Source organism: Argentina silus (genome assembly GCF_951799395.1).
Source record: "Argentina silus genome assembly, chromosome: X".
NCBI lineage: Eukaryota > Metazoa > Chordata > Actinopteri > Argentiniformes > Argentinidae > Argentina > Argentina silus.
The window spans coordinates 17,691,066-17,703,469 of NC_139653.1; the positions used below are offsets into that span (position 1 = coordinate 17,691,066).

Sequence of the window (12,404 nt, forward strand, 5' to 3'; positions counted from 1 at the left end):
ACAAACAGGCTGGTAGGCCAAGGCAGACTTCAACAGTGGATGACTGAAGAATGCTCACCATAACTAAGAAAAAACACAAAACAACTGTCCCACTGATCAGGAACACTCACCAGGAGGTAGGTGTGAATGTGTTTGAGACTACCATCCGCAGAATATGTAACCAGCAAAATTACAGACTGCAAGGTGCAAACCACTAGTTAACCTCAAAAAGGATGGTCATTTACAGCTAAAAAGTACCTAAAAAGTCAGGAGAGGTCTGGAAAAAGGTCATGTGGACAGATAAGATGAATATTATCATATACCAGAGTGATTGCAAGTGGAAATTTCTGAGAAAATAGGATCTAACCAAGATTTACAGCATACCACCTCATCTGTGAAACATGTTGCAGGGGGTGTTAATGTACTGTAGCTGCCACTAGAACTGGCTAACTTGTCTTAATTGATGATGTAACTGCTGACGGTAGCAGCAGAATGTATTCTGAAGTTGACAGAAACATCTTGTCTGCTCAAGTACAAGCAAATGCCTCCAAATTCATTGGATGATGCTTCATCATACAGTAAGACAATGACCCAAAATATACTGCCATAGCAACTAGGGAGTTTTTCAGGGCCAAGTCAATCTTCATATTTAAATCCAATTGAACATGCATTTAATTTCCTGATGATAAGATTTTCTGCAAAAATACCTCAAAACAAACAACAACTGAAGATGGCTGCAGTACAGGCATGGCAGAGCATCAACAGAGAAGACACACAGTGTCTGGTGGGGTCAATGGGTCACAGACTTCAGGCAGTTATTGCATACAAAGGATTGCTGACCAAATACTAAACATGAGTGCTTAAATTGATAAATCTGTCCAATTTCTTTTGGGTACCCTAAAACAGAGGGACTATGCATAAAGTGTTGGAGTTTCTGTATGGTAAAACCAATATGGTGAAACACAAATACCATCAAATAAAAGCTGAGAATCTCTACATTAACCTCATAGTAGTTGTTTGATTTCAAATCCAAACTATTGGAGTGTAAAGCCAAAAGTTGAAAAAATGCTTCACTGTCCCATTACTTATGCAGGGCACTGTATATACAGTATGTGCACAAAGACACACAGCTGGGCTTAGTTCAAACAGAGTAATCCCTACATCAGTTTAATTGAAGCCTTAACTCAGACTGACCTCAATATCCCGACAATCACAGATATGGTGTTAACCCTATACAATCCTTCAGCATCAATACACAGTACTAGGCTATGCAACCAAGATGCATATAACAATAGTTACAAATCACAAAAAGATCACACAAATTAGACCGTTTTTAAGATCTATTTGAGTCCAAACACAAAATACAGTATGTTACCATAATGGCCCTTCCTAAACACTAGATGACAAACTGAATAGCTCAAGTTTGTTTACAACTCCCTCTTTGGCATATCCCTACACTACCTGAACAAACTTCTCAATATCTCCACCAGCAACAGCAACCTGTAGATTTATCACCTTCATCGTTCCTGCACTTCCTTTGGCCATAACTCTTTCCAGTTCTCTGCCGCCAATGACTGCAACGAGACTCATACTCAAACTCTCTACCTTCATTCCACCAGACTCTAACCCTCTTTTTAAGAAAAGTTACTTGAGATTTAAACAGATTGTACTTACTGATGCTCTCCGTTCATGTCACATTATTGTGCTATACTGAATTTCATATTCGTTTTTTATTAATTGTTTTTATTGGTTGTTCTTTGTTTTACCATTGCAAGGTTGGGCCTCTTGACCAGGCTGTCATTGTGAATGAGAATTAGCACACATTGGAACTGATATATCTGAATAAATAAATAAATGCTTTCAATCCATTCTAAAAATTAATTCTGAGGAAACACACATGAAAAGACAGTATGTGCCTTGTAGCATATCTGTATTCAGGTCCACCCCATGCCCCTCCTACCATTACCCCCCCTCCTTCCCTTCTCTCTCTAACTCTATCTCTGTCTCCTCTCATTCCTGCACCCCTTCACCAGGACTCACGCCATTCCTTCTCCCTCCAACAGTAGAAAAAGGCTACCCATTGGAGTGTGAAGCACCATACTCATCTCAGGTCCCTGGATAATTGTGGATAATCAGGTCCTTCTGTCAATCCATCCAAGTACGACAAGCGTCCGTCCAAGTACTTCGGCCAGTCAGTGTGGCACTTCGGCCCATGTACCCATAAGCAACACAATTCCGTTGTATCAGTGCGTCCCTATACACTCTGACTGTATGCGTATAAATAGTAATCAATCAATCCATCCAGAACGGGTCCTGTCCACGTATGGATGAATAGACTGGCTCCATCCTCTCCTCTACCAATCTGACTACAAACCCCTCTTTCCTCCCTTTATCCCGAGGTAAGATACTTACTTTTCAGATAAAGCATATTATGATAAATCGGCTGAACTCTGTGCGTGTGTGTGAGCGTGTCAGTGCCACACTGTTTCTGTTCTTCTGTGTGTGTGTGTGTGTGTGTGTGTGTGTGTGTGTGTGTGTGTGGGTGTGTGTGTGTGTGTGTGTGTGTGTGTTGAACAAATACCATGATGTCAACATAGCAGTACATAACAGCTACACTCTAACACTAGAGATTTTTTTGGAAGGGCGGTTGTGGCACATGCAATGCTCTACATCGATGATCTAAACACTGTGGTGATCAGTGGGTAATCTCCTTTTCTGTGCTTACACAATCACACACACACACACACACACACACACACACACACACACACACACACACTCAAAGCCATTCAGCCTGCCCATACTGTGTGTACATACATTATGTACAGGCTCAGTTAATTCAAGAAATGATACGTTCATTTAACCACACACAAATTATAAAAACCAGTAAGATGTTTTACATAACCTACATTTAATAGCTATTTTACAGACATGCAAAGTAATGTTTTGTCAGTGTGTCCCTGTTCCTGTCTGAGTAGTCATCCAGACATGGTTGCTTTGTGCCCGGAAGACACAAGGAATGGAGTCATATGTGACTGAATAGACTGCACGCATGACCCCTATATTTCACAACTTCTATCTAATTTGTAATAAATTGGTGCATGGCTTCATAAGCTTTAACCTAGAAGTTTAGAAATGTTACATTAGAATTGTTCATGTTCACTTAAATACGGGTATTGACATTCTTCTAGCTAAATTAAACATGGTTATGAAATAGAACAGGGGCAGTCCTATATGGCCACAGTCCTCATGCAGAGTGGGAAAGACGTACAGTAAGGGCCAACCAAGGAAATTAATAGGTTGGATACGATGAGTGTAATAAAAACACAACAAATGTTTTGTGTGCCTTTGAGACCAATTGCGTGCTTGTTTCAAAATAGGTTTTCAAAGTAATGTTTACAAAGTGTGTGTTTGTGTGTGTGTGCGCCTGCGTGCATGTGTGTGTGTGTGTGTGCATGCGCGTGCATTTGTGTGTGTGTGTATGAGAGAGCTTTTGTGTGGGTGTATAGATTAGATATGTTAAGCCTCTTATGTGGTGGTGGTCCTTAATTGGATCTGTGCTGGGTGGGTCCTAGTGCCCAGTACAATTTATTGCATCACAGAAAACAGATTTAGCATACATACATACATGTTAACAGTGATAATGATAATGATGATATCTTTTTTTGGGATATTGATATTATATATTTTGATCATAATAATAGTAATAAGAATAACAATAATAATAATGATTATAAAACTTGTTCTGATGAAAATGTAAATGTTAACAAGAGAGATGTAGAGAGGTTATTTGTAGAGAAATTAAATATAGGCCAAACTATCTATTGCCCATAGAAGTATCAGAAGTATCTCTACAGTGATTCCACAGGTTCAGTCGTTAACCTCTCAGTTACTAAATCTCATTGCTGCCAGTTTACTACTGACAGACACACATTGTGAGTGGATGCATTGCCTTCCACTAAAACACGAGTGCAGGTTCAGGGAGAAAATATAGAGTAGTAAGAAATTGGTCAAGGTGCAACACAACGACCCCAACAGAGCAGAACATAATCGCTGAGTCTATAACCATATTGGGCGTTACAGCCTTCTCTAATATTCGTCTAATTCCCTCGATTTCAATGTATTCGTAATGACGAAATGTGTATTAGCAAATGTTGAATATAAAGCTAAAGTGTCATTCACAAAATAGCGAGCTATCGAAATAGCCTTTACTGAGTGGAAATGGTATTTAGTATTAAGTAGGCCTAAACACTACAGTTTCCAATGCTGCGTAGAGGCGATTAAGGATAAAGAAAGCAAGGCGAAAATGTCTGTCAAAGCATAAAGCTACATCATTAAAGTTTCATGCGAAACGTATGAGAACATAAATTGCCACAAGAATGTCCAGGGGGCAATAACTACACGATGGGACAAACAGGTGCATAAATGCGCGTGTACACTGGCGCGCGCTATGGCTATTGTGTCTCAGGAAGCCTACACGTATTTTTGAGCTCCTAAGTCATTCCTCTGATATGTCGACGTATATTCTGTTGCGTTTCTTGTTCTATTTACAAATAGCATTTCGATAGCCGTGTTTAAAAATTGCCTGTAGCCCGAATCAATATGTAAAGACCAAAGGCATACCTGATAGTTGAGCAGGTGAAGTGGCCGCTTGAGACAAATATTCCAAAGTGTGACCGTTTAAACAACACGCATGCACCGGCAGATGCCGCAGATAAAGATATTTATTGAGATTTAAAATGTTCAAATACACGCTGGTATAGTCTCTCTCTCTCTCTCTTTATATCTCCGCCTTGGCTTTGCAGATTCAGATAAACCCCTTATACAGTTTGGGCCGTACATGGGTCTGTGTGGATTTTAAACTATAAGAAATCCGATTCAATTAACAAGCGCAGAGAATCGGCTTTGGACACTGTGAAATTGTCTGGGCGAAGGGATAGCAGAGACAAAGGCCATAATCGTAGGGGGGACAACAACTCGTCGCATTTGCGGAAATGAAATGTACAACTTTAAATGGAGAATGTATATATCCTTATAGAAATTAGAAGCAATTATCATATATGTACTATAGAAAATCGTACGAATAAAGAAAAACAAACAATGTTCCAAACCCGTATGGAAAAATAGAGAACAAGTGGCTTGGCGCTAAATGTAACTTTTTTACCGTTTCGATGTCTTATCATATCAACAGACGAATACCTGTCCCAGCTTTTATTCTTTGAGAGATAAAGGCTAACGAATATAATGGTGATATAAAATATAGAAAGGATTTTGTTTAATAATTTACTCACTCAAAATGTCTGTGATGAGTTATTTAAATCACAAGCAAGAGGAAATTGTTGTTGTTGTTGTTGTCGTTATCATGTTATTATTAACATGTATGTTATTGATGACAGTAATGATAATAAGTAAGTGTTGGAATTACCACTGTATTTTGAAATACCTGTATAAGCAATTGGCCTGAATTGCAGGTAGCTGAGAATCATCTTGCTGATGATAATAACAATAGGATATTATTATTAATAACATTAGTATGTTATTATTAGTAGTGGGTTATTATCATTATAATAATTTTATAATAATAATAATAATTACAATAATAATAATATTGATATTAACATTGATATGCATATAATTGTTTTCATTGTTGTTGTTATTGATATATTATTATTATTATTTAAATTATTATCATAGAATGGTGAATGAATGGCAAAGGCGTATGTTGGGGATCAGTGGGGATTTGATACAGAACAACGCGGTCTTTGTGTAGTTTTAATCCTGCTTGTACCCCACTCCACTCCCCACCTCCTCCATCCCGTGTACTTCCTCACACAGACATCGCCCAATTATTTCAGCATTTTGAAAGCGTTGTAAAATTAATGAAATGTGTTTTGCCATGGACAATACAATTTATTAATGCAATGTCACTGGAGATCGAAAGGAATAGACAAGTTGAATAGTGGAGCTGTAGGCCAACCGAATGAAATAAATTGCGTTTTAAAAAGTGCGATGCACCAAACGTGTCCTCTTTCAGCAAGGTAATTTCTGTGGATGAACGAAATGATATTCGACATATAATTTTGAAAACTCTGTTCTACCCAGTGGTCATTTTGGTTAATTGTTCACTGATCTACTTTGAAAAAAAAGCACTAAGGAATGTTTGTGTGAGTGTGTGTGTGTGAGACAGAGACAGAGAGAGAGAGAGAGAGAGAGAGAGAGAGAGAGAGAGAGAGAGAGAGAGAGAGAGAGAGAGAGAGAGAGAGAGAGAGAGAGAAAGAGGGAGGGGTCAGAATGTCTACTCGGTAAAGAACTATGGTCTAATTAGCCAAACTCTTTCTTAGTTCGCTCAGTCCTGCGCTCTCACCCCAGCTTCGCTACTCTCGGGAGGCGCGTCTTACCCCCGCTTCGCTTCGAAAGACAGGCTTGATCTTACGGCAAGACAGAGAAGGGAACTCGTTCCCATTACTTGAAACCGATACGCATTTCAAAAAGGCACGTCGTGAATTGAAATATTGTAACTGTTAAAACTCTGTGATCATTTCATTGGTTAGTGTTGTTGGTTGTGAGTTTAGTGTATCTTGATTAAGAGACAATATCGGTGCCAACATACCTATTCAATAGCTGTACTAGAGCTACAGGTGTGAAGGACTCATAAGTAGTACCGGCGCCATGCATCTGCACTCTTTATCGGTGCCACTGTAGCCTATACAAAACGCCAAAGAGTGAAGGAGTAACAAAAAGGAAAACAAAAACAACGGACTGATATATAGGTCAAAAACAAGTGAGGACATAAGAGAGAGAGAGGGAGAGAGAGAGAGAGAGAGAGAGAGAGAGAGAAAGAGAGAGAGAGAGAGAGAGAGACACCCCCCTGGAGAATAGCGGGAAGACCGGCCCCCGGCGTGAGTGTAAGAGAGAGAGAGAGAGAGAGAGAGGGTGAGTGAGGAAGCGTTTTAAAGCCGGCACAGGCATGATGTCCTACATTAAGCAGCCTCATTACGCCGTGAACGGGTTAACTCTGTCCGGCCCGGGCATGGACCTACTACACTCCGCCGTTGGATACCCAAGTAAGTTATATTTTCATTTTTGCATGTACTTATCAATGTTTGTCTTAGTAACATCACATTATTTGATGGAGAAACTGGAGGAATTCGAAGAGAATTCCAAGCGTTCATGCTAACTTACCCAACCAGTGCGCAAAAGGAGCTATGCGCAAGGGAACCAAGCGGTCCAGCACCCATTACGCAGTTATTGAATTCGTTCTTATGGTTACAATAATGACAATTAACTATATCTTCATGCTCTCTTAGTCACCAGAACATATTTTGATTTGAGCTATGCCCAGGTTTAGCATCATGGTATAGATATAACACACGCTAAACTACTGTTTTCCAATGGAAATGCCTATACGCAAGAAAAATAAATAAATAAATAATGATTTGACAAAGTTTGGTTTCATGTTTTTACAAAGACAGAGTGTGCATAACGACTTGTTACAGTATTCCCGATGCAGGCATTATAATTAATATCTTTAAATCAGCAGACAGTCGTCTTTAGATATATGGGAATACTTATTGAATACTTGGTATTGAGCATTTATATGGGAACTGTGACAAGTGGCCTCCCCACTATTTGAAAGCTCGAAATGTTTTGGAACACACTTCTTGATACTGTTATGTCTTTATGACCGCTCAGGTTTGATTGAATAGATTTGATCATGTGTCTTGCTCTGTCTGATTAACAAACACACCAAATTCTTGAAACGAGACTTATTTTCAACGATATCATTGTTAACCACGATACAATCATAATCTTTATTCAACAATACACAACGTCTATTTGTCACCCATTGGCGATTGAATAGGTTAACACAGGTTTTGTTTGTGCCTGACATCAAATTGAATTGTGTTCCCTTTACCGCAATCATCTGATTTGGTATCATTTGTTTTAGTAAACCCACCTTGTGTGTCAGACAACTGCTATTGAAAATCAACTTATCAATATTACTGTTATAGATAGACTCGTACCTGAAACCGCATTCATCCATTGCCAACCAACGAATCTGCAACTCAAATATTTTGCCAGAATTAAATTGCACACTATGCTACATTAAAAAGTGCTATCACCTTAATGTTCCGCCTATTTTATTGATTACAAAAGCATACCTCTTCCACGACATTAAGGCCTAAGAACAAATTTAGATTACGAATGTCTTTGTTTCATAGGCCTACGGGAGATAATGGAAACAAACACCCTTAAGAAAAACGTTTCAAAAGCAACAATTAACCACAGGTATAACGACTAAACATTTAAATTATAATCCTAGAATAACACAATTTGTTCCTATTGAATCATTGGAATTTTTTTGTCAGTATACGTTAACCGGGATTTCTAACATGGATGTCACAAAAAGCAGAGAAGCCTGTAATAATAAAATACACTTACATATTGACCAACTAACTAGCATGACATTAGAATGAGACTTGGTCACTTAAACGAATAAATCTAACTATATTTAATTTGGCTGTGTGACAAGAGAATATCTGATTTTTGAATCTGGATTCGATTATATCGTTATATCGCCTACCTCATTCCCGTTCTTATTTTCCTACGTTCATTTTGATAGAATTGAGGAAAAGAAGGGGCCACGAGACCAAATGTGTGACGAATGACTAAAACACGAGATTAATGTTCCTTATTTTCTTTACTTTAGACACTGCGCGGAAGCAGCGCCGGGAGCGAACCACGTTCACACGCGCGCAGCTGGATGTCTTGGAAGCTCTGTTTGCGAAAACACGCTACCCCGACATCTTCATGAGAGAGGAAGTGGCCCTCAAGATTAACCTACCAGAGTCTCGTGTACAGGTAAAGGACAGAAAACAATCTCTACATACAACAATTTTCACTTTCTGAATATAGTTATAGTAACATAAATTAAATGTGAGTGTGCAGTGTATTATGTCATGGCTATCATAGTGAATTTCTCAGCAGGGACAATAAAAATGTTTATTGGTAGATTTAATGACATAACTTCAGTTGTTTTTTGAGTAAACTAACATCCCCTGGTATGCTCCTCCTCCTCTACAGGTATGGTTCAAAAACCGGCGTGCCAAGTGTCGCCAGCAGCAGCAGCAGAGCACCGGCCAGTCCAAACCTCGTCCACCCAAGAAGAAGGCCTCTCCGGCCCGAGATGCCAACTCTGAGGCCAATGCCAACAACACCAATGGGCCCTACAGTCCAGCGCCACCTCCCCCTGGCACCGCCATCACCCCCAGCTCCAGCAGTGCCAGTGCCACCGTCTCCATCTGGAGCCCGGCCTCCATCTCCCCTCTCCCGGACCCCTTGTCCGCCTCCACCACACCCTGCATGCAGCGTACCTCTGCCTACCCCATGACCTACACCCAGGCCCCAGCCTACACCCAGAGCTACGCTGGCTCCTCTTCCTACTTCACAGGCCTGGACTGCAGCTCCTACCTGTCACCCATGCATCCACAGCTGTCCTCCACCGGGGGCGCCCTCAGCCCCATCACTGCCTCCTCCATGGGGGGGCCCCTCAGCCAGTCCCCCGCCTCCCTGTCCTCACAGGGCTACACAGCCGCCTCACTGGGCTTTGGGGCTGTCGACTGCCTGGACTACAAGGACCAAGCTGCTTCCTGGAAACTCAACTTCAACACAGCTGACTGCCTGGACTACAAAGACCAAAACTCTTGGAAGTTTCAGGTTTTGTAGTGGGGAAGGAGGTAAGGAAGGGAACAGCCAGGAAGGAGAAGCCCAGAATCCATCAGTGTACGACTTGGACACATGGTCAACTAATAAATTCAGCTCATGAACTCATTGACTAAGAAAATTACATTTTTTTTGTTTTGTTATATTTTAGAAATGTCTTGAAAGCAGTGTGGGAACAGATCCATGGATTTGAGTTTTGTGGTTTTTGGAGGTGGAAAGTAGCTGACTATATACAAATCAGAATTATCTATGATTGGAGGCATAATCATGCATGATCATTTCTCAAAAAGAAATGTTAAGGTTGTAAAGTTATCTGATGACAGTGATGACAAAGATTAAACATGTAAAAAGATTTGAGATGCTGATATTATCAAAGGAAAACTATTTGAAAAAGGAAAATATCACCAGAATCAAAATAACCGAAAGCAATATCTGTACATTGATTTGAGACTGAATACATCATTTACAATTTAATGATTAAAAAAGGTCCATTATTGTATTACATAATCAGGGTTTTGTTGACCAATAGAGCTGAGGTTGCAAGTGATTTAAGGATTAATGAAGTACGGTATTAAAAAATTATAATTCAGAGAGGACTAAAGAGAAAATCAGATTTTTTTTTAGAAGACACTAGTTGACCCTGGTCACTTTGATCAAGTTGATGGTCAACCAAGTTGATTTCTAAACACAATCTGTCACTTCTGTGCTTGGTCTTACATGTTTCATGTTAACTGAACAAAATAAAGATAAAGTGGAATTCATACCCATATGTGGGTTGGCTAGCCTTGACGTAGAGACCAAATCTAATACAGTAGTTATTATGGTCATTACTTCCGATTGAAAATTGTAAAAGTAATGAAGAAAATGACTGCTTTGAATTTGATATTGAATTTTGAATAGGGAGTTCCACCCATAGGTGATTACTGACTTGAATGGAAAGCAGTAGGGTCTGAGATTTCTCTCTTTTCTTTCTTTGCTATATCTGGTTGATTTTTGTAATCAAGCTGCTTTTCACAGCAACTTCTTGCCTTTGAGCAGCTCTGTGACCAATGGTGGACCAATGGTGGATCACATCTAGCCGCAAGGCATTCTGGTTTTCTGCATTTCAGTCCCACTCTAGAGTTTCTTTTGGATGGACATACATGAACATAACCAAAACTCCAGCACACTGATGCTCCTTTTATCACCTTCACTTAATAACATTTAGATCTAAGGTGGATCTTCATCAAACATGTTTGACCTGGTGGTAAAAGGAGCATCTATTTGTGGGCTTTTTGCAGGGCACCCACCCAAAAGGATACATATGACATCATTACTGTATGGGCTCTGATTACACCAGTTCTTACTCAATCTACCCTTAATGACTTTACTACCCTGTTGCCGAATATACTGTTACAATGAAATATTTACAGGAAAGAATTAACCATAGAAAGGGAAGGGTTTGGCCAAGTTTGAGCTACCCTTGCACAGAACGCATGGAGCTTCTCAGTTAATATCTGTAAAAAAAATAAAAAATAAAATAAAATAAAAATAAAAAAGAAGTTAGAGGGGTACCAATATGTGTTGATGTATTGTTTAATCTTTTTGTATTAGACTATAACATATGTTTCTTTAAATCTGTGAATCCTTTGAGGTAAAATTGTGGTAATTTGTTTGAAGTTGATATTATTCTCATTATTATTACTATCATTATTACTATTATTATACGTTCTATAGTAATTATTGTTTTTTGTTCTTTTTGTAAATATTAAACTTTACTTGAAAATGCAATCATGTCTGGTACCAACAATGTGTTACACAGACACACCACGTAACTGAATCTCTCTCCTAATTTCTAGAATACTGCCAACTTTTGATTTTTTCTGTTTCCAATATTTGTCTTTTCTGAACAATGTTTTTCAAACTCAGGGGCTTATCCAATAAAGGTAGTGGTGATAGGATACAATGGTGTGTATGGTTCTTCATCATCTACTTTTGTTATTTGCGTTATCTAAACTATGCTTTTTTTCTGATACCAATGACTCCTCCTCTTTTGTATATTCCATCCAACGTACCTTTCGTGTATTATCCTGACCTCACCTCCACGGCTGTTACATTTTTTGAGACATTAAAACTGAATTCAAACTATGGGGTCATTGCGTTTCATGGTCTCATTCAAATACCCTAAGCAAAGGATGTAGTCTAAGAAGGAGGTTAAGGGAAAGTAAGACAATAACCTCCAATCAAAGAATCCACTACAATCCGATAATATTGTCAATACAAAAAGATAATATTGTCCAATTCCTATACCCATTCACTTTGTTTCACATAAAATGAACTAAACAACACTCCTCTCCTTGAGGTCATATTTCAATAACTTAAATGAATGTTCATGAAGTAACCATAATACATATAAATAATGTACGTAATTATTTAATGAAATTAACAATAACAATACAATAATATGTGAAGTAGTTGAAGTTAAGACATCAATCATGTTTCATAGCACATTTTAGTAGCACTCAAACACCCATGCACTCAGAAGAAGCAACTCATGTTCATGTCTCAGGCCTACAGTAGTTTAAATGACTTTCCCAGTTCTACATGTGTTATTCTGCTGTATCCCTGCCCTAAAGGCCGGAGGGAAAGTGTGTGTGTGTGTGTGTGTGTGTGTGCGTGCGTGTGTGTGTGTGCGTGCGTGTGTCGTCCTACATCCACAGAGT

At 39.1% G+C, this 12,404-nt stretch overlaps 1 protein-coding gene across 1 annotated transcript; it reads left to right on the forward strand.

Annotated features, from left to right (window-relative positions):
- Positions 1 to 6,946: 6,946 nt before the first annotated feature.
- On the forward strand, positions 6,947 to 9,705 carry LOC310823387 (homeobox protein otx5-like; the record flags this gene model as incomplete). The annotated part of the gene is made up of 3 exons (XM_083696230.1): positions 6,947 to 7,043; positions 8,690 to 8,841; positions 9,064 to 9,705. 3 exons carry the CDS (start codon positions 6,947 to 6,949, stop codon positions 9,703 to 9,705), a joined length of 891 nt encoding a protein of 296 aa, XP_083552356.1.
- Positions 9,706 to 12,404: the final 2,699 nt, after the last annotated feature.